At 41.2% G+C, this 22970-nt stretch overlaps 3 protein-coding genes across 5 annotated transcripts in view; 2 read left to right on the top strand and 1 right to left on the bottom strand.

Moving 5' to 3' along the window:
• clcn2a (chloride channel, voltage-sensitive 2a) overlaps positions 1-3306 on the bottom strand; it is a 62371-nt gene extending 59065 nt beyond the window's left edge. The window contains exon 1 of the mRNA XM_042219113.1: positions 1997-3306. The gene's annotated coding sequence lies outside the window, so the exon portion shown is untranslated. The remainder of the gene's footprint in view (positions 1-1996) is intronic.
• Positions 3273-8039, top strand: thpo (thrombopoietin). 2 transcript variants are annotated; one of them, XM_042219134.1, is made up of 5 exons: positions 3273-3867; positions 3956-4080; positions 4303-4353; positions 5045-5209; positions 7045-7969. In XM_042219134.1, exons 1-5 carry the CDS (start codon positions 3855-3857, stop codon positions 7189-7191), a joined length of 501 nt encoding a protein of 166 aa, XP_042075068.1. In that variant the 5' UTR covers positions 3273-3854; the 3' UTR covers positions 7192-7969. The 2 variants fall into 2 exon arrangements, with proteins under 2 accessions (XP_042075068.1, XP_042075066.1); XM_042219132.1 differs by having other exon boundaries at positions 3279-3867; positions 4267-4353; positions 7045-8039.
• Positions 8040-8107: 68 nt separating this feature from the next.
• On the top strand, positions 8108-21172 carry LOC102289434 (solute carrier family 12 member 9). 2 transcript variants are annotated; one of them, XM_042219122.1, is made up of 15 exons: positions 8108-8457; positions 10455-10589; positions 11884-12021; positions 12101-12207; positions 12462-12663; positions 12861-12968; positions 13771-13882; positions 14214-14371; positions 14851-14933; positions 17749-17873; positions 18027-18219; positions 18322-18496; positions 18758-18904; positions 19051-19362; positions 19458-19688. In XM_042219122.1, exons 1-15 carry the CDS (start codon positions 8253-8255, stop codon positions 19577-19579), a joined length of 2322 nt encoding a protein of 773 aa, XP_042075056.1. In that variant the 5' UTR covers positions 8108-8252; the 3' UTR covers positions 19580-19688. The 2 variants fall into 2 exon arrangements, with proteins under 2 accessions (XP_042075056.1, XP_014188286.1); XM_014332800.2 differs by having other exon boundaries at positions 8109-8457; positions 19051-21172.
• The last annotated feature ends 1798 nt before the right edge of the window (positions 21173-22970 follow it).

A 22970-nucleotide genomic window follows, 5' to 3' on the forward strand; every position in this document is an offset into this window, starting at 1 on the left:
AATAAAAAGAAACAATAAAACAAAAAAGAAGACAAAGTGGCTTAGTAAGGTGTCGGGCCACCGCGTGCTGCCAGAACAGTTTCAAATCTCTGGAGCTCAGTTGGAGGGATGGGTCATTGTCCTACCAAACACACTGATCCAAAGGCCACAGCTCATGATTCATGCCATTCTCATACTAATGAATATGGGCATTGTCATTCAGTAAGAGAGCATTCCTACAAGGATAGAAATGTTTCTTGATGTGATGTTTTAACATGCTTTGGAGTGACCTTTTCCTCTAAAGGCAGAAGTGGACTTGGGGAAAAAAAGTTAACTACTAGGACTGTACTGACTATATTTTAAGTAGTGTTTAATTTCTTCAATTATAAAATACAGAAAAATGCACAGATTTCTGTTAGGTAAAGTAACACAGGTTCATTGCCATTCCTCTGTGCAGATTAATCAACGGTCACACACAAAAGCCTATTTGAGACAGAAAACCCCGCACAAGTGTTCATGTCTTTCCTATAATTTGTCACCCATCTGTGCATGTGTGTGTCTCAAGAGAGCTAGTATCCACCTCCAAACGCTCACACGAGAAGACTTGCTACACATTCAGATCATTTCCTTTTCCCACATGTGCAGTGTAATTATACTGCAAGCAGTCATCTCTCTGGGCTTTCACTGGAAGGCTTTTCAGAGGTGCTACATACTGGCAGTGAAATCTACTGCCCTGACAGATGTGCTGCCAAGTGGGCCTCACACCTAAACGATAACCACTGTTCCAGGGATTCACTGCTTCAAAAAAAAAACCAAAAAAAAACAAACCTTCATGTCTGCCAATATTTTTTTCTGTTTGGTTTCAGGACGTTTCAAACTTTTTTTAAGCCAAACCAAAGAGTCTTTTCTAAACTGCTACTTGCATTGTTAGAAAGTTTTACCACCAAATGGCGGGTTGCTAATAAATTCTTGAAATTGTGGCTCTCACATTAAAAAATTGAACCAGTCTCAGGTCATCCTGAATAAAAAACATCACAACTTCCTGTGGGGACTAGTTTGACTGGCTGACAGTCCTGCAAAAGGCTGCAGCTTATTGGCTATTGGCAAGGCAACCGGTTCAAAGTGCTGGGCCACAGGCACCAAAATGAACCAGGCCCTCAGAGACCACTGTGGCATTTTACCTAAAAACACACGCACAGAAACACACACGTTCACAAAAAACAATTGTTCATGCTCTTCGTGTTCATATGCACCGTGGGCTTCCAACTCGGCCTTGCATTATAACCTTGAGAGCAATATGTGTCACTGGCATCATTATATCAAGGACCTGGCATTCATAAACGGGCAGAGGTATTGTGTGTATTGTGGTCCTGACAGCAGAGAAACTGGGTGCTCTGCAGCCCCAAGCACCAGCACACTGACCCACATCTCTCCATTTCTACAGGAGTTTTTAGAAATCTATCACCTGTGCACGGAGGCCAGTGTGGCACCAGCATACAGGAGGAAAAAAAACCCACAGACAGATTGATGTGTTTCTTACCCACTGATCCTCGGTGTCTACATGAGGTAAGACGCTCTTCCGTATTATATAAAAGGCCTGTCATTAGAATTAAGTGAATGTTTAGATGGTGTATACATACGGATCACTGGGAAAGTTGCTTTGTTATGGAACATTTGGCATAGATGTGTGATACAGCCACACTGCCACAAGCACCTTGAGTCATTCCTCTGCAACATGAAGATGTGCAACCACCTGTGCCCCTTCAGTTTTGTGTGCCAAGTTTCTCAGTTGTCTTTCATTCCTGTTGGCTGATACAGCTGATAGAGAATAAGAAAACTGAGAAGAAATAAAGACAAAACGAAACCTGAACACCAGCAAATACACCAAAGCCCAGTTAGACCTTCAGTTAGAATTTGCCCTTGACCCTGGAATGAGCAAACTTTGGAACATTTTGTGACATTTGATACTTTAAAAAAAGGCCGGAAAGGGCCCCTTATTCCGGTTTTGCCTTCCGTTTTTTTCCCTGGGCTGCTGTCTTCCTCTCTCCCTTTTTTTCCCCTGCTCTCCGGGCTACGTATTCAAAACCGTCAGCTCTGTCCTTCCATTGCGCCTTAGCAGGATTTTGACAGAAATAAAGTGGCGCACAGCTACAGGTTGTAGCGCTCACTCAGTCGATGAGGCGATCTGATTGCAGATGACTCCCGAAAATCGCACTTTACTCCCAGGAAGGGAAATCTCAGTAGATCCCAGAGAATGGCCTGTTGCTGGTGCGCATTCCACACAGCGCCGCGCCAAAGTTGTCAGCACCGCGCGTAATTACCGGCTTTGCGCCTCCAGAACGGCGCACAGAGGAGCAGCCAGCTGTTGGCTGAATCTGGAGACCATGAGCAACAGCAGCCGGCCGCCTGAGAGCGCGGCTGCACAAGTCAAAGAAACTCTATGATAAGATGCTACAGCCTCCTCATCTGCGCCTGCTGAGGTGGGAGGGAGACAGCGGGGTACCGGGTGTCGTGTCCGTGATGCAATGCGGGTACCGTCAATGTTACAGACCGCAGTTTTCTCCTCGTGTGCAGAAATCCAGGCGCTCCGCTCATCATATGCGGATCGGCGTCGCGCATTCGTCTTAATTAACAGCGGCCGGGATCGACTGCAGAAACAGAGGGAAGCTTGGAGGGGGGAAACAGAACATAGACTGAGTGTTGATGCTCGGTCATGCTCTGCATCCCTCTCTCTCTCTCTCTCTTTCTCTCTCTCCCTCTCTGCTCGCATGTGGCACCACCACCACCACACGCGCGCGCAAACACTTTAAGGTCCCATATTAAGCGTCGTGCGTCTTAATCATGACACGCAAACATAGCTCGGGTGCAGGAAGGTGAAGACAGCGGGGCTCAGTCAATGTCCAGACTGAGGTGGTAGGAGGATGAGCGCGTGTGACTGAAAATGAGGATGAATGGTGCACTCCCCACGTTGTCTCCTGTCCATGTGTGTTGACAGCTAATGCGCCTCCTTTTAACCTTAACCCTCACATGGCAGCTGAACTGGAGCCTCACCGCTTCGTCCTCCAGCTGCGACCCTAAAGGTAGCGCAACCCGGTGGGTGATTGCATGCATCCGGGTGCAGACTGTTCACTTCTCCTTCTCTGTCATGTTTACAAGCTATTAAGCGATCCTCGAGTGGGTAATCACGTTGCCAGTGATGTCACCTTGTCCTGCCTGCAAAGACCGCAAGCCTGTTTAGAAGTTACAAGCGGTGTCTTTCTATAAGCTTTTGTTTAAAAAAAAAAATGAAACATTTGCAATCTGCTGGGAGTTTAGGGCGCCTCAAATTCTCTAAACACATTAAGTCACGCATGCATTATGTCATCACACACAGGTTATACACCCACGGTGCTTACACACACCCACCTGCTGGCGCCTTTAGCTCCCTAGGACAGTTTGGGGACGTTTATGTACCCTGGCTGTGACTTCTATTGGCCAGCGCTAACCTGGACGAAAAGTAAATATCTTTCAGGACAGCTGTGTCAATGGATTCTTTCACAATAATAGATCATTAACCTGTTTTCCAGCAACGATGCTGTTCCCCGAGTACTACGACAGCCAACTCAGAAGCAAAATAGTCTCGCTGATATCAATAAAATGCCACTTTCAGTTTATAACATTCTGTTGTGCTGCGCAGCAGAGAAGTTGGAGCACATCCTGCTCTCAGGCTAGATAACACTCGCACTTCCCACTACTGAATGAGAAGGTGGGAAATCAAGTGGTGAGAAGACAAACAGGACACCACAGCAGACTCTGGGCATTTTCCACATTTTCAATTTCTGGGCACATCTCTTAATGGAACAAATGTGGACTCATACGGAGAAGCCAAGCAGGGCATGGCTTTAAGCAGTGAGTACAAAAGGTTGACTTATGAGTCTTTTATTACAAACTTTATTGGGACGGCTCACTTTCAGCATGTATTTCTGACCTTATCCAGGACTTCTGCTGCTCTGTATGATAGCCTCTGAAGTGTGGGACAGTGAGACCAAGTCCACAGAGTTTGTGTGCAGTAGAGCAGCCAGAAAGGCTTTGAATATTGTGCCCAAGATGTCCAGTGCACTGGTAAGAATGTCACTGCCTTCCTCTCTGGCTTCAAGATCAATTTATTTTAAAGAAATGGGTTGTTTCACAACCTCCATCTGGATGCTGTATCTAATCCGCCTGTTGTCTGTTGTTACCTGTAGTCAGCCTGTCCACCTGTCTGTCTTGTCTCTGTCACTTGTCTCTCCCGTGTCTCCTCCGTTGCAGAGTAATTGTAATGGCTCGGCAACCCTCTCCACACAGGTTCAGCTACCCTGCACTGAGCTTCACGCAGCATCTTGGGAACACAAATCGGTAATGCTGGCACACATATGAATCCATCCTCCACCGCAGCAGATTTGAGTAAAACATTTGGTAGCACTTTGTACAACAGCCCACAGCTTATGGTGTAATTTCCCAGTATTCACAGTGTGTTTTGTCTGAATTTAGGGTGTAATGTTCAGCACAATAGGCACAACAGAACAACTTGGTATCAAATTGGAGGATTTAAACTAATTAAGGAACAAATTGCACTGTGAGCATTTAGCAGTGAACACATTTTGGGTTATTATAAAGCAGGCCCAGATTACACTGTCAATATAATATGGAGAAAGATACCTTTGGGCTATTTTAGAGGAAAAGACAAACACTGCTTCCTCATTAAGGCTGTGGGCTGCATTATGTAATATCTTAACCTCCCCTTCTTACATTACTAATAGACATTTAGGGTTCATCGTCAACTTTGGGTAATTTGGGAAACATTAGGATGCTGATATACACAAAAGGTTCACATTAAGCAAAATACTTAAAGTATAATTCGTTTATTCTTTCCTTTAAAACCTTTTTGTTCTAAGTATTTTTAGGTACTGAAAATTACTCCCTAAATCAAGAAAAATTACACGTAAAATGATCGAAAATTGCACCATAAGTCATGGGCTTTATTATGAAGTGCTGCCAAACATTTTATTACCTCTCCTCCCTTTTCTGAATGTGCATGTAACTGCAGGAGCGGGAGAAGAGAGGAGAGATAGTTGCATCTTTAAGGCTTCTTGTCGAGGGTGTGAAGTCTGAAAGGAGCCTCAGACCGGCAGGATGTGGCGCTTTGCTGCTGCAGAGACTGGAGAACAACATCAACAACTACCTGCTCATCCTCACTCGCCTTCAGCTGAGCGTAAGACGCACTCACAGTGACAAGTTGCATGCAAACAAGCTCATAAGCACTCCCAGTAAGCACCGATTTGCCGTTCAGTGTAAGTGCAAATGGTAGACTAGCTGTAAATTTGGCCACAAAATTTCTGAATGTCTTGGATTCAGATATTTTCTTTAGGTAACGTAGAATTTCAGCTCCTTAGAAGCTTTCACTGTCAAACTAAAGTCTGCATGTCTTCTCACCTGCAAATCCAAAAGCTGACTGAGTGTCTCTGTCACTCAAGCACATCAGACACATTACGACACGTGTTGTGTTGATACAAGTTCGCACATCGTGAGGGAACACATGTAACGGGGTTCTCTACCACTGGTGTGCATGTGATACAGAGGCATTATCAGCTTCCTCTGGCGTGGAAATATCCTGGTTTCTCGTAAGTCTGTGAGTCTTTCTGGAATCTCCGTGCACTGGAAGCGATGATGTTATGCTGTGTGACCCGAGCTTTCCTTCCTCAGGACATGAAGAAGATAACAGCGCATACTTTGTTAGTGAGAAAGTTGTTCTCAGAAGTCAGAAGGGCAAGACCACAAACTTAAGCTCAATGTGCGTGAGCACAGGTTTGCTGTTCACCCAAAAAGAAATTATATTTGACATGAATCTCATATTTTTAATCATCCAATCAGGTGTAAAGTGAATAAAAAATTTACTACAGCACTAACAAATATAGAAATAATTATTTTTAGTTGAAATAATAATAATATTTTGCTTTGTTTATGTCAAAGAAACGACAAAGCATGTCAAACCTTTGACAGTCTTCTTGTTAGATGTAAAAGGCTGACAGTGTATTGTCGTCACCCTGCTAGGCTGGCAGTGTGGTAACCCAAGGTTGTGAATGCGATAACTCATGAATGAGGCGACGTAGGATTTTGAGATTGGCGTATCTGCTAGAAATCTCCAAGTAGTCTGAATCCCAGTGACATTGACCTCAAGGTCAAAGTCAGTCGTTCAACTTTCCTGAAAATCATCTGCGATTTTTCAAATCTATATCATAAGTGCTAGCAGGCTGAGGAGTAGCACTGCTAGTATTTTAAATTTTCAGCGTGTTCAAGCCTCATAAAGTGCTTCTCACAAGTGTGCTGCCTGCTCAATCAGGATACTTGCTACCTGCTTCTTCTTTAAATAGTTTGGATCTAGTGCTCGGTCCTGTCATAGGAGCAACCTGGCTCCAACTATGCAGCATCCAGAGGACCGATAGGACTGATAGCCTTCCTTATTAAAGATTCCTTTGATCCTGTACAAATCTCCCATTTTATCATCGTATTTGTGAGCCCGTCTTTACCTTTTAGTGGACAGTCTTAGTTGGGTGTTATTTTTTAATTTACAGCTCTGCCTCCAAGACCATTATCTGGATGCTAATCTAATCTAATCTTCATTTTTATGCTGTTTAGAGTCAGTTTGTGCTTTTCTATAAAGCGAGTGGTAAACACTTTTGGTCCATTTTACAATTATAATCATCCATAAAAAAGATGGATGCTCCAGATAATGACTAACTAACTAACTAAAGTTTAATTAAACAGCAGGAAAAAAAAAAATCAGCTGTGCTACTACAATACAAAAATAGTCATCAAATAGGAAATAAAAGATCTTTTTAACTATAATATTAGGTAATAGAATGTGGTATTAAAACACGCCGAGGCTCATTAATGACAGTCATTAAACCACTTACTGTCAATAATAGCCCAGTTCAACAACAATCTCATTTCCAGGTGACTACGAACATTTTCACAGACTTCATGCTCTTCCCCATTTCCATTTTAAAAACTACACATCATTGCTGTGTTTCCTATTTCAACCACCAGGGGGCAGTGGTGACTCCATCGCTGTCTTGTGTTCCTCGAAGCACTCAGAGTCTGAGAACAGTCCTGATGAGTTACAACCTGCTGATCTCAGCCAAGCTGGAGTGGTTCATGGTTGGCCTGGAGCACAAGTGCACCAATTCCCGGTGACACGGGAGCAGCTTTTCACTACTGCAGCTGGGGGTCGCTCACGAAGGAGGTCCATCAAAGCAAAAACTGGATTGATCTACATTTTTTTCCGTCACCTTTTCGCAGAAGTCACTGTTATGGATGTTCTGTTTTTCATAGCCAGAAGAGAGTGAATATTTCACTATCTGTCGGTCATTAAGAGAAAGCAAAGCCAGGGTAATATGAATATAAGAAAAATGAATGTATGATATTGAGGCGTTTTATGTTTGTTTGTTTTAGTTTTATCTTTGTATCATTCTGCAGGTCAGTGGAGATGCTTTAAATACGACTGTAAGCCTGTAGATCCTACAACAGGCTAAAATCTGCCATGTAGCGTTTTTATGATGCCTTCAGACAACATCTGTATTATCTAAATCCTGGTTCCAGATGTTTTTCAGCTTAATAATGTAAACAGAATGAGACTTATTCCAACATATTTGTTGCTCTTCAGCCCTGCTAATGCTGCAATATCTTTTTAGGAGAAAGCAAATGTGTTTTTCTCTTTGCACTTTTAAATCTTATCTTGTTTACCCTTTAAATAAGAGCATTGCTAAATAAGTATGCTGCTATTATTATTAGCATTATTATTATTAATATGATTATTATTTGCTTTTCTAGTACAAGAAATCTCCGTATTGTTGGAAAATTTCTCGATAGAATTCATATATTTTGCATTTAAAGATACATTATTCAAAATAATTGTGATACAGGACTTTTATAATATAGACGGAAGACAGAAAGACTGTTTTCTGTTTTTTACTAATCATTTAATTTATTTTAATTGATTGTTGTCTAATAAAAACAAAAAAGAAGCTAATTATAAGGAGACGAGACTGGACATTATTGGACGAGCCCTTGCAGGAAGCAACGTCATTTTTGTCTCCAATTAGCAAATTACCTGCCCAAGGTGAAGGGCTCGTGCAGGTGAGGCGTGGAGGTAAATGGCGGCTCTCGACGTGGATGGCACGTTTCACCATAACAACAATATAGAACTGGTCTTTTATTTAAATAAAGTTGCACTTACCAGTTATTATTGATAATCTATGATGTCAGAAAAAACGCCTTTATTACACTACCGACTGACCACTAGCGGCGAGCCGTCTGATGGATCTAAACGCACCGGGGTCCGAGGAGGGGTACACGCCGGACGATCCAAGGATAGGGCGCCTCAGAAGCTCGGGGTGCTGTTTGGAGTCGTCATTCCAACTTTACTGTCCATGTTCAGCGTTGTTGTGTTCTTGCGGATTGGTGAGTATCAGCAGGAGATCTTAAAAAGACTGAAAAATAAAGTCTCTACCTCAACAAAAATGAGTCCTGACACGTGTTCAGTGGATTATTTGTAGCCAAATAAGTGGTTTTCAATCATTCATGTCCGACTCCAGAATATGGAGATATTTTACTCCCCACACCCATTTTTTCCCATCAGTTATGGACAATTAAAAATGAGTTTAACTTGATACTGACGATTAGTTCACTAATATCACCGGTTAACTCTTATTTCCTCATTTTTCTCTGGACATCAACGCCTCACCTGTGCTATGGCCCTCTGTGAGGATCCACAGGTGCAAACTAGGAATTGATTTGGTTTGGTTTTCGGCTTGTTCTCCTTTAGAAACTTTATAAAACAAAAAACTCCCATAAAGTTGTTTTATGAAACAACTTTAGAAAATACCAAATGCCTCTAGGGGTTTAAACCTGTGGCATTTCACTAAAATAGCCTGGGCCTCAAGATTTTATAGGTCATCCAACTAATCATCTAGATGGTGTTTTTAATGGATATTCAGGGGAGATGTGGGCTGATTAAACCTAACCTTGTGCTAATGGTCATAACCTTCCTTGCTCATTCATCTGCTTTTACAAATGCCTGGACCTTTTTTTAAAGCAGCTGTCTGAAGACCTGTGTGTGTTATTATGATGTACGATACACCTTTTATACAAAACAAGAAAACACAAATGTTTTTGAACTGTTTGAAAAAACATGTTCGAAACAAAAAATGACTGAATAGGAAATCAATTGAACATAACATTTGACCGCAAACTATTTTTTTCTGTTTTTTCTGTCTTTCAATAATGCAAGAAAATAACTGTAATTTGGCAACTTAATTTTTTTTTAAAGTGCTTTACTATTTTCTACTTTCTAAAGGTAATTTGAAACTTCATGGAGAACAATAATTATTTAATTTTAGTGTTTAAAATATTTCCATTAAATCGCTTGTGTAAACTGGTGGATTAACCATTACAGAAATGTAAAAGCTGATTTTGGTCATTACCAATATTGTTAATGTGGGGCAGCTGTGGTATAAACCTTACACTGGGTTGTCTACTAAGTTCGTTAAGCACTTTCAGTGATTACATTTATTAAATGCTTTCCACAGACATATCGTCATAAAGTGCTGTTCAACAAAATAAGATACAAAAAGAAAAATCGTAGTAAATAATCAAAAATGACAATAAATAACACAACCATATTTTAAAAACAAAAACACAGGTAAAAAGCAGATCCTAAAAACAGAGAGGTTAAACACAGTCACCTAAACGTAGCTGGAGTGGGAGACTATTCCCAGTCCCCCTAACTACTAAATTCAGAGCTTGTTAGCAAATCCTGCAAAAAGCAAGAATTTGAGAGTCTGGACCATAGCACTTTGTATGGTGTTGAGGTTAGTATGACTACTTGAACTCAAATTCTGAAATCAAGTGGAAGTAGGTGGAAAGTAACACAGGAATAATCTGGGCTTGCTTACTGAAACATATTAGAAGTGTGGCTGCAGCGTTTTGTATTATTTGGATGCGTAAAAAAAGGTAAATCGAGAAATACGGTAATCTAGTCCCAGTGACACAAATGCAGCTGAAGTGATTATGGCTCGCTATTCAAAGATCTGTTGAATCTGAGTAGACTTCGGGCCTCCACTCTGCACTGCACGCTCACTGTTTGAGGAAAATTCTGCTTGCATGTTAGAAAATAGACTGATACTGAAGCTGTGCAGTCAGGCTCTGATAGTTATCACGTCAGCCTGTAAAACAGTCCAACCCGTACTTATGAATCAGGGCGCTGAGTTTGGAGAAGTTACTACTGCAAGCTGTGAGTATTCAAACTGCAGCAAATGTTTGATATTTCTCGTCTGATAGATTTTAAACTTGTTTCAATCATTTTTATTATTATTTTTTAAATGTGATGCTCAAAGGTTTAAAGTGATTTTAAAAAAAGGATGTTCCGTGAAAGATGTGCTGTTACTTGCTTATTACAGGATTTGTTGTGGGCCAAGCAGGGCTGTACCATTCTATTGCCATGTTCCTGGTGGCCTACTTCATCATCACAATGACTGTGCTCTCCATCTGTGCAATCTCCACCAATGGAGCTCTAGATGCTGGAGGTGCCTACTGTATCCTTTTGTTGCTTAGAAAGGGAAGTGGCCTTTCAAATCACACCTTGTTTATGAATTCATTAACACACTTATTTTTTCCCTCTGATTTGCTTTATTGCTGTATATCCTCTAGCTGCACAGGCATCTCCTTTGTTTCTTTTCAGGTCTTTAGCTGCCTCTTAAAGGGGAAGTATTGAGACCAAGTGTTTGGCGTTTTATATTTTAGAATCCGGCTGCAGTCAAAGGTCTTCTCTTGACTTTGATTGAAAATGTCTTGAGGTTATGTAAGGGAAGACGTGAAAGAGATGTCATTCAAATTCAGGAAAAGATAGCTAAGAGAATGCAGCCACACTAGGCTGCTTAATTGTGTGATGGCAGCAAGTCGTCTTGAGTTGTGCACCTTTTAAAGCGTGTCTTAGCTTTGGTCCATGTGTACTTTCATGCAGGCTAGATAAAAGATGGATAAAATTCAAATAAAAAAGACACCAGTGTCAAAATTAAATCGGTATTATTCCTTTGAGCTTTGCTGCTCTCCTACTGGCCCACTCATTTTTTATTTTTTTATTTTTTTAAATTCTAAATGAAGAAATGATCCCTTGTAAGTCCTTCCCATTTTGGTCACAGATGCTTTCAAAATTAAATAATGCATGATAATCCTAAATCCTGCCAATAATTGAAAAATTAGGTTTTAAGCGATGCAATGGCTTACCTTTAAATATTGTTTCAAACTTTATATTCTTAGTAGCCTCTTTATTAGGTACACCTGTTGAACTGCTTACGACAGCAAATAACTGTCCTGCCAATTACTTGGCAGTAACTTAACATGGTTCAGACAACCTGCTGAAGTTTAAAGCGAGCATCAGAATGGGTAACAAAATAGATTTAAGTGAGTTTGAATGTTGTATGTGTGTTGGTGGCAGACAGGCTGGTCTGAGTATTCAAAACCTGGAGGACAAAAACAACGCGAGATCAGAAAGCGGCAGCAATTTGCACAGCCTCACTAAAACTGGAGAATCGAAGACTATTTAAATAAGTCCTGGGATGCAATAAAAAATACATCCTTATTAACACGATCAGTTCCAGCAGTCGTAGACCATTAGCTCTTTCTCTTTTCTTGTAATGATGGTCCACTGTATTCTTAGGAGATTAGAAGTGAAGCATTGAAGAAACTTTCATTCTAATTTAGAGCATTCATCCATGTTCATGACACTTGAACACTTTAGGTCATTTCAGTCCTTTAAGACCCCCCAGGGAAAAACTAATTATTCCACTGCCACCCTCAAGTCAGAAATCCCTCAACTTGGACCACCAGACATGATCAGCCGAGCCCTGGGTCCAGAGTTTGGTGGCAGCATTGGGATCATGTTTTTCTTTGCCAACATTTGCAGTAGTGCTCTCTACATTTTGGGTTTGGTCGAGGCTATTACATCTACCTTCGGAGTCCCAGAAGGTGAAGTCTATTGGGACAAGATGGGACATGTAGATGTTTTGGCTTGTTTATGCACTAACTCTGTTTTATTGTCACTCAGAGGGTGCTGCAGCTGCTGCAGGTCACCATCACATGCTGCCATCCGGATACTGGTGGTCTCTGCTTTATGGCACCGCCCTGCTTTTCCTGTGTTTCATTGTGTGCCTGGTGAGATTGGAGTTTTTCATTGCCCTTCTTTTAGATATATTCTAAGATTATTGAGATATTTACTGTATTGTATGAGAGCTAAACAAATAAAGAACTGAGGAATTTGAATGTTTTAAATCAACAATTATTACTGTTCCAAATTTATTTTTTAAGCTATACTTTTCTTTTAATATTTATATCTGAATTTTTGATTCATGCATAGAAACAATGTATAGATATTTAAGTGGAGTAACTTTACCAGCTTATGATTACAGGTGGGAGCCCACATCTATGCAAAAGCCACCTTCATTATCTTCATCGTAGTCATGATGGTCCTGGCTTCGATCTTCATTAGTTTCTTCATTGTGGGGCCCACCGTGGTGACTCTGTCACACACGTCTGCAGTGAACACCACCAGCATGAGCACTGCCAATTATACAGGCTTCAGGCTGCACACGCTGGAGGGAAACCTGTTCTGTAAGCATTGGACACGTCATCAGATGTGTTGATTGGCTTTTATTTAGTTTTTGCTTTGTAAGGAGACAGAAAAATGCAATTACAGATACAGTTTTCCAATAACGCTTTGAATTAGTAAAAAAATGCTGACATTTACATTCAAACATCCTTTTTGTTTGTATAAATGACACAGTTGAGCCTCCTGTTACTCCCTCTAGCCGCCTACACGGTGGACTACACCACTGGTGCCATGATGAGTTTTACCAGAGTGTTTGCGGTCATGTTCAACGGCTGCACTGGAATCATGGCAGGGTCCAACATGTCAGGTAAAACTTCATTAAAAAAGATGAGGGAAAGCAGTGGTGGCTCTCTCTAGCTGTATGTCACTTCAGGAATGATGAAAACAACAAGTTTAACATGCTGAGTGTTATAATTCTCGCAAAAGCCATAAAAGAAAGTCCTGTCAGAGGATCCATAGGCCAGAGAGTAAAAGCCTGTAGTTATTAATATCAAATAAAGTACAATGATTTTGTTTTTAAAATTTACCACTTTTTTTAAATTATTTTTTTAGCTGCTGTGGTGTGTAGAAGTATTTTCCTCCTTCCTAATTTATTTTTTTCGTTTTGTCACACAGATCATCAAATTAAGTTATTCATCAAATAACTTGTTACATTTCAAATCTGCATGGGTCTATGTGGTATAGCATTTTTTCTCTTAATAAAGGAAATAATTTAAACATTTAAACTGCATTTTGTATTTACTCTGGTTATTTTTTGTCTATTGTTAAATTCCGTTTGAAATAAAACATGCGAATGTGACTCGCATGCAAGGAAATCAGCGAGGGGAAAAATACTTTTTCACAGCACTGTATTTACCAGCAACTGTTGACAGCCTGAAAGGAAAAATATGCTGTGAGAGTGTACGTAACAAGCTGTAGGTAATCGCCTGCTTGCAGAGCAAAATAATGGGTTGACTAACGCATCTCGAGAACTGCAGGTTTTTCTTGGATCCAGGCGCAGATTCGGCACGCCGTGTATAATGTGGGAAAGGTCTGAGTTTGGCCAAACCTTAATGTTACTATGTTTAAATGTGTTCAACATGGATGCTGATTTATTTTTCCTTCTTCAGGTGATCTGAAAAACCCTGGCTATTCCATCCCGAGAGGAAGTCTTGCTGCTGTTTTTACAACTTTCATCACATATAATGTGCTGAGTCTGCTGGCGGCATGGTCCTGTGACCGGTTAGACACACAACACACACAGATACTCTGAAACAAGTATAAACAACTACTCTTGTTTAAGATGTTGACAGTCACTGCTTTCAGAGTCGGATCTGTGAAAACAAAACTGTCTGTTTTACAAAAAAATTTTTTTCCTTCCCACTGTCACTAAGTGCTTGCTCACAGGAGGTCGTCTGATTGTTTCTTTCTAATGTTATAGCATCCTTACCTTACAATATAAAGCATCTTGGGGTGACTGTTGTTGTGAATTAGAACTATATAATTAAAATTTAATAAACTTTTTAGACTTTACAACTAGTTTCACATGTCAAATTTTCCCAATTTCTCCTAGTTATCTTCTCCAAAGAGACTACAGCTTCCTGGGGGACATTAATATATTGCCACCCATGGTCACAGTTGGCATTTACTCCTCGGCCCTGTCTGCAGCAATGAGTAACCTTATTGGAGCCTCCAGGGTGCTGTACGCCCTGTCCAAAGACGACCTGTTTGGTGAGATTCTTGAGCATGCGTTTTGCTGCCTGATGATTGTAATTTGGATTTCTTGTTGTCTCTAACATTAACAATTTCCTATAAGAAACCATCAGATGTGGATGCTAACCTTTCCTGTAATAAAAAGGAGTTAATTACTAATGATCAGGCTGAAGTGTTGATCTGGATTATATAAAAGCATATCCAATTCATCTGGTCTTCTGTAGCTGAGTCGACATTTTAATATTCAGCCATCTGCTGAGCTGGGTCTCCATCTCAAGTGTGAGAAATTGTCACTTGTTATTAATTTCATCATGTGTCATTTTCCAAGTGGAGACATGTTAATCTGGAAAGCTTCGTTTGACAACAGATGGCACACGGTGTTGACTTTCTCAAAAGGAAAAAAAATCCTCGTGTGACTCAGTTATTTATTGGATTTGGGACGATGAGCGAAACAGACAGAGAGACTTTGCTTTTGTTAGTTGTCTAAATCTCTGCAGGCGGTGTTCTGGCTCTGGCAAGGAAAACCTCTCAAAGTGGAAACCCCTGGGTCTCAGTGCTTGTCTCTTGGTTGCTTGTGCAGGTAGGATATCAGTATCACATCATATGTTTGCATTTTCCTCTGTGCTTGAAGTTTAGACAGTCTCGCTTTGAAAGCAGATATCTCATTAGCTTATAGGCTGAGCCATCTTACACTGATTGTTTACACATACCCAGTAATCTAGGATACAGCAACCAATTCAAAATACCTGATGAAAATAGATGAATGGTAAAGGGCAGACACATCATCCTCCAATTCTTCTTGGTTATACTATGAAGTCCTTCCAAACACCTCAGTTCAGCATGACACACAGGTTTTCTTTCTGCAGTCTAACGTCCTCTTCAATCAGTTTCTTGCGTCAGAGATGGTCCGCCACAATGCCTCTTAACATCTGTGTCCCACAGCGAGGCAGCCCCAGTTGTCTCATGTTAAAGCATCACATGGCCATGATGAGGTAGTCAGTGATTGCGGGTGACACTCAAGATCTTCAGTAGGTTCCTGTAGGTGATGGGGCTCCTCCTGGAAACATTTAGGATGGCACGAAAAGACTGCTGGGTGGCAGATGTGGCTAATAACCTCTTCGTAGGACATGCTCGTTAACTACTAACTGAAAACACTCCAGAGTTCATTCACATCACCACAGACGGCAGCCTGTCTTGCAGCCTGATCATCACTTTGAAAACTAGTTTTTGAGCTCTCTGGCAAGAAAACTGAAGAAATTTTCATATAAAGGTGCAGGAAGACCCAACACTTGGAAAATACTGCTTTCTAAAACTTCTCTCCACTGATGTTGAGGTCTGTCAGGTATAGTCCGTGTACTAACAAGAGGAAACCTCACCCTTCTTGAAGACTGCAGTTGCCATCACCCTTTCTTACAACCACCTTCTGCTCAAACTAGTACATCAGTATGATCAACATTGGCCCATATTCTGACAACGCAGAGTCCTGGAAGAGGCCACGGCCCCTGTAAGGAAGTCTGTCAATAGAAAATTGTACTTAGTAGTCAGTATAATCTTTTAATAATATAAGTTTACATATAGTAGTGATAGGATATGCGATCCTTAATAGTCTGCAAAGGCTTTGTGTGCATTCCAGAGTGCTCTGGCATTCACACCCACATCCTGGGAGCATGGGAAAGGTCGTACCTAAATGTAGCTATGTCAGTTTTAGTCTAAGTGCCTTTTTTACATTTAGATGAACTGTTGGATTTTCCAGACCAGCAGGTTTAGGGAAGTCGTTTATGGGGTCACACTCTGACACACACACACACACACACCACCACACACACACACACACACACACACACACACACACACACACACACACACACACACACACACACATACACCTCACATTCCAATGTAAGGAATAAACACCCACTGATGTATGAAATAAAGACCAGGGCAGTCTCAGAGTGCGAGTCCCTGAGCCCTCACTCTCGTGCGAGAGCTCAGAGCTGCCCTTGCTAAGCAACAAGTGAAACTGTGTGTTTCTCCTCTCTGATTCTCAGCTAAAGAAGTGTTTTAGAATACATCTCTTAACAAAGTCGTGCTTTATTGCCTTGATGATCAGTTGTAATATATTGTTGAAGACCCTGCTGGAGTACAGTTTCCCCCCGACAGTCACTTGCACCTTTAAAGTTATATCATTACACTCGACATGCTTTGCAGTACTGATGGCCCCACTCAGAGAAGGTTCCCAGCATGCAGCTGTTATCCTTCAGAACCTCGATTTTGCAGATAACATCTGCCTTCTTGAAGACACGATTGAAGTTGCAAAATAATTTCTGCACAGACCCAAAAGTGCTACTCAGTCTGTACCTTAACACTTAAGACCAATGTCATGCACATCAGTGGACCAGCTTATTGCCCATTTGCCAAGTATGGCTCTGCCATCAAACCATAGACGCCCTCAAATGCATGAACATGTTTACAGTGGCAACTGTGACTTGGCGAAGCTTGGCGAGCTTCTTGTAGCTTTGCCAAGGTGCAGAAGGCTCAGATTCAAAAGTTAACCAGACTCAAAGTGTCCAAGTCACATTTTGAAGGGATCTTGTTCTCTTGGTCTGAATTATGGACCCTGAATAAAATTTGAGGAAACTAGTGAAAAAGTCAGTAATAGCATATTAAGAAAAGTAATTTAAAAAATAAAAGAAAATCTTTCCACTTCCACCCTGTCTTCTGTTTCTAATACAGGTGGGGAAAAAATAAATTAGGATGTGTGTAGTGATGCTGCATCAGCACTGACGTCATACACTGTTTGCTAAAGGTGCAGTGCTGTCTGCAGTTGATTGTAAATGAAAGCTGGAACAGAGGAAGAAAAATCAAGAGCAGACAAACTGATAGCTCATTTAACTTTGCTCATTCTTCAGCCGCTGCTCAGCGATGCAAAAAGACTTTGAGCATCATTGTGCTCAGCTTCAGATTTTCGCTCATTTGTCGAGTGAAGAGGACTCACAGCTTGAAAGGTTCTGGCATGGAGACGGAGCTGAATGTTGTCAAACTAATAAGTGAATTCTTACAGTACCATGCTGCTTAGCTTCAGCTCATTAGCTCGAGTGAAAGGATTTTTCAGTAAATTCAGATACAGTGTAGCTGTTTAAATTTGTGGTGTCGAGGCAGCCGGGGGTTCAAAGCTATCATAGTCGACGTATGGTGAGTTTTATTGTTGCAAACATTGTTCTGTTGCATTTTAATGGTGCATGTCAAAGCCTGTTCACTTGGTATCATTTGACTGGATATTTTTCTGGACTAAAACAGAAGAATTTTTGGTCTCAATGGCATATCAGTTTGAGATTTTCTACTAAAGCCACTCTTAATTTTCACTAAAACCTGTTTTTTCCAATCGCCTCCACTAGATGGTGCTATTTGCAGGTAAATTGAACACCATTGCTGGTATTGTAACCATCTTCTTCTTGTTGGTGTATGCTGCTGTGAACCTGGCCTGTTTGGCTCTTGAATGGGCTTCTGCACCAAACTTCAGGTACAGTGCAGCATAAGGCAGTGGCTTACCTTTCTGCTTTAGATTTTATTTGCACAGGTAAAACCAAAATAGAACATTTTCATACATGTTCTTTCATTTTTGTTTATTTCTGTTTTTTTTTAATTTTTTAATTTTTTTTTTTTTTATATTTAGACCCTCGTTCCGTTTCTTTACATGGCACACCTGCACTCTGGGTATCCTCGGCTGCCTGGTCATGATATTTTTGATCAATGCAATTTATGCATTTGCCAGCATAGCCTTTATGCTGCTGCTCTTGATGCTTATCCACTATCTGGGGCCCATCAGCAACTGGGGCTACATCAGCCAGGCCCTCATCTTCCACCAGGTGCATAAAGTGTTTTTCACTCACATGAATCACAAATGTGGCATAAATATGCATGAATCACTTATATTTAATCATTATTTACTCTTTTCTGTAATTACCAAGGTGCGTAAGTACTTGTTGATGTTGGATGTGCGAAAGGACCATGTTAAGTTCTGGAGGCCCCAGGTGCTTCTGATGGTTGCAAACCCTCGCAGCTGTACAGGCCTCATGACTTTCATTAATGATCTGAAGAAGAGTGGCCTCTATGTGCTTGGACACATAAAGCTGGGCTTGCTGGGTAAGAAATGTGTACGCTGGAGCCCGATCTAGTGGATTATAGAGTACTTTAGGTCTTAGAGGGAGATATTTGTACCTCAGTGATAGTCTTTGATGAAAAGAGCTGTTATTTCTGAGTGTAAATCAGTTTTAATGAATCCTAACGTTAACGAGATTTCACAGTGAGAGGGAAAAGTGTTAAAACAGAAGTTTGCTTGTTTTCCCTATGAAAGTCTGATTCTTGTTATATTGTGTGTGCCTCTGTGTGTGTGTGTGTGTGCAGATGAGCTGCCCTCTGATCCTTTGCAGAGTCGATATGACTCCTGGCTCTGTTTAGTGGATCATTTGAAAATCAAAGCGTTTGTCAACCTGACCCTGGCTGACTCCGTCCGACACGGCGTTCAGAATTTGCTTTTCATTTCAGGCTTTGGTAGGTGGCTTTACCTTTACTGTTGTAGGATTAGGTCCTGTCTGTCACTGAGCAGTAGTTATGGCAGCATTTCCAATATAATACATCATTTTATCATTCATATTTTTCTTATTCAAAGCACAGTTGATACAAGTCTTTGATTCTAGGTGGAATGAGGCCCAACACCCTTGTCTTGGGTTTCTATGATGACTGCACTCCTCATGACCACCTCCAAGGTCATATTCTCCTGTCTACAGGCCATAGCTTTGATATGGTCTGTCCAACCAAAGTCCCTGGAGAGCAACGCTCTCCCTTCTTTCCCAGTCTGCGGGGTGCTGAGGACCCCAAAGACCTCCAGGAAGAGGAATACGTCTCTGTGATTGCTGATGCTGTAAAAATGGGAAAGAATGTGACTCTGGCTCGGTGTTTCGACCAGTTCAACCGGGACAGAGTCTTAGGGTCAGGAAGAAAGATCAGAGGTGTGGCCGGGCCATTCATTGATGTGTGGCCTATGAATCTTCTTCAGCCAGACAGCCATAGTTATGTTGGCATCTGTTCATTGTTTCTTCTCCAGCTGGCTTGTGTGCTTCACGATTCCCGTGCCTGGAACCAGGCGAGACTCCGACTCTTCTTGTGCATGGAGGCTGGCTACAGTCTGCAAGAAAAGGAGGAAGCAAAGCTCCAGGGTATGCTTAGGGATCTAAGGATCTCAGCTCGGGTGCAGATGGTGGCTTGGGATGAGGTGGTGGCGCTACACTGGCAGAGGCAAAGAGAAAGGGCTGAACAGAATGAGGAAGATGAGAGAGAAGACTGTAACCAGACATATCCCAATAATGCCTCTCAACTTACAGATGAGTACATCTGTGCCGTCAATGATATGATTTGCCGTCATGGTGTCCCTCAGCCAGCTGTGCGTTTCTTGTATTTGCCACACCCCCCAGCTGATAGAAGCCGTTACCGTGCCTACCTGCATCAGGTGGACCTGTTGAGTCGAAACCTTGGACCGACATTGCTCGTTCACGGAGTCACTCCTGTGGTTACGACTGACATCTAGAATTTTACTAACTCTTTGTCATCGACTAGCAGAATCTAGTATCGTTCATGGACGGGGCTGTGCCTGTTGCCTCCCGATTTATTGACATGTTAGTCGTCAACCACAGTATTACAAACGATGAAAACAGAGGCAATCCCTTTGAAACTGAGATTAGGCCATAGTGGCATTAAGAAAATTAATCTGCACTTTTTTTGTGTGAGAGGAGATAATTGTATTAGTAGAAAGCTGATTGGATATTAATGTATTAGATTCTCATTTATTTGCTAAAATATTGCTGCCACAGTTGGGTGTCATCTTGCTATTGTGTGCTTTAAATTTTTCACAGATTTATAGAAAAATAAATGATTGTATTACCTGAATGGCCTGTTTATAGTTAGTAATTGTTAGCTACTACAAAAAAAGTTACACCTGAGTGTTTCCTGTTGAACCTGCAGAGGGCGATATTTGCCTAGCAAACTGCCCACAATCACAGCTATGCAAGTAAGAATTTACAAGGCTCTTAGTGCACCACAATGGTGCAAATACCATGTAACTGAATGTGTACTACAAATAAGCTAACATAGACTGATCTGCTCATTCAGAACTCTCCATGTGGTCGGTCTGTTTATGATCGGCTCTCTTGCCAAGATGAAGAATGCAGTTCCCAGAAAAACGGTTGAAAACTTTTCAGGGCTGACAGGATCTCCTTCTGAGTTGTAATTATGGACCAAGTCAGTCTTACTAAACTAATAATAGAGTCCTATGTGTTCCAAATTAAACTTGGAGTCAAGTGTTTTCATTATTATTTTGGATATGACTTCTAGGAGGATTATGTTTGCTGTATACAAACAGCAAAGCACCATTGGTTTAGCACTGAGGGAGCTAAAATTAAATCAAGAAATATTAGGGGCGAATGTCAGGGCGCTATGCCACAGACTGGGTCATCCAACATGACATTGACCTGGGGTGTACAAATAAATGAACAGATGGTTTAAAGAAAAAGAAACAACAATTTTGGTCTATAACCACCTTGAGATGCTGTGGTGTGAGCTGAGCAAGGCTGGACAATCAAGAAATCCCCTAAATACTCATTGTGCACTTCTTATCAGCATCTCCAGGAAATGATGCTGTTGCTAGAGAAGTTTCTTTGAACTACTAAATTCAAGACTTCACTTAGTTTTTCCAGCCTGAGCTGTGAGTGATTACTGAACACGATCATTAAAGACATGACTGTTTTATCCAGTCAGACTGTGTTGTACTATAATTATTTTATAATGGGATTTTTACTTGTAGTGCAACTTTTTTGCCCCTCGGAATAAATCCAGTGTGCAGATGTCGTATCTTTAAGTGTTTTTATGCCACAGGATAGTTTTAAAATAAGAATATGATGTAGATTGCTTGATAACAAGGCAAACTCATCTGTTGCTTTAAAAGCTAATTAAAATACAGTGAAGATTTTCTGAATGACACTATTGTTTGGCACATGTATGCTGTGGTGGGTGAGGCGGCGCATACTTAATAGGAGCCAGCGGCATGTCGCATTTAGAGAAATTCTAATGGGTTTACAGCAGAAAACAACACCCACCTACACATTACTGTCAAACAGTATGTGGGAGGGAATTTGTTCACAGATGGCAGCAGATCCAAGGACACCGAGGCACCTTTTTCTCCACTTTTCTAATGAGTGCATTTACTTAGAAGTCACAAAGAAGCAATAGTGCACCAGCACACGGTGACTCCTGTGATCTGACAGTGTGGGCGCACATCGAGTCTGGCCCATCTTTTATATTTAAGGTTTTAAGCTGAAGGTCGGACTCGCTTCAGCGCCGCTGGGAGAACTGCCGGTGCAGTAAAAGTGTAATAAAAACACTTCTGGGCTGTGATACTTTTAAATACAGATTGCTGTAGTCCATGAACAAAAAAGTAAGAAAGTGTTGTTCTGACATAGTGTGAAATACTGGGTATGAATACATTTTTTTTAGGGCTTGTAACAGCTTAATCTTGAGCTCCAAACACTCGCAGAAGTAAAGATGCTTGATTAGGTAGACTCAAAGCTATATTAGTGACTAAAATTATTGCTTAAATTATAAATTGCTTAAAATACAAAGGAGTACAATGCTGTTTGTTCTTGTCTGTGATTGATTTAATGATGTTGGGATTGGTCTACAGCAGGGGTGGAGAACTCCGGGCCTCGAGGGCCGGTGTCCTGCAGGTTTTAGACATCCATCCATGTCAACACGCCTGAATCAAATGATTAGTTCATTACCAGGCCTCTGGAGAACTTCAAGACATGTTGAGGAGGTAATTTAGCCATTTAAATCAGCTGTGTTGTCAAGGACACATCTAAAACCTGCAGGACACCGACCCTTGAAGCCTGGAGTTCCCCACCCCTGGTCTACAGGCTTCTGGTGCAGTAAATCTTTCCATTTTAGGGCTGTTAGCCTTGCTTATGGTAGAACATTACAATGTTTGACGGTTAGGCGTGAAATATTACTAAATTAAAGACTAGAAATCTTAAAAATCTATATATATATTTTTAGGATTATAAATCTGCACACATTTCCTTGACACATCAGTGTCCAAAATGACAAATAAGAGCCAGTCAGGGGTTATAAGAAAAGCAAGAAAAATGCTCCTAACATAACAATTATGTTTACTGACTGGTTTTTCAGAAATGATAACATCTTCTAGTATCCACCCCTGAACATAAATCTTTCCAAACAATCAGACTCTCCTCGTCTGTGTGTGTGTGTGTGTGATTCCTGGTCCAGTCTCCAGGAGCAGTGAATGAGATGAGCAGCCACAAAAAGAACAGCCGGTTTCTTGAATGTAATTATAAAAAAGCCAGGTTAAATACACACAGAGTCTAACTCTCTACTTAGCTGCTCTTTTAAACATGCAGAGTAATTATATGCACAGCTTGATTTGAGTGGGGAACAAGTCCAGTGGGCATTGGCAGTCAGGCAGAGGACAGAGGAAGAGATGACAAAAAGACAATTGGAGGTCTCATTGCTGGGCAAGGATTTAAACACAGCAGTTAAATGGAGAGAAATC

Source organism: Haplochromis burtoni, unplaced genomic scaffold (assembly GCF_018398535.1).
Source record: "Haplochromis burtoni strain Fernald_Lab_line unplaced genomic scaffold, NCSU_Asbu1 Contig_3, whole genome shotgun sequence".
NCBI classification, from domain to species: domain Eukaryota; kingdom Metazoa; phylum Chordata; class Actinopteri; order Cichliformes; family Cichlidae; genus Haplochromis; species Haplochromis burtoni.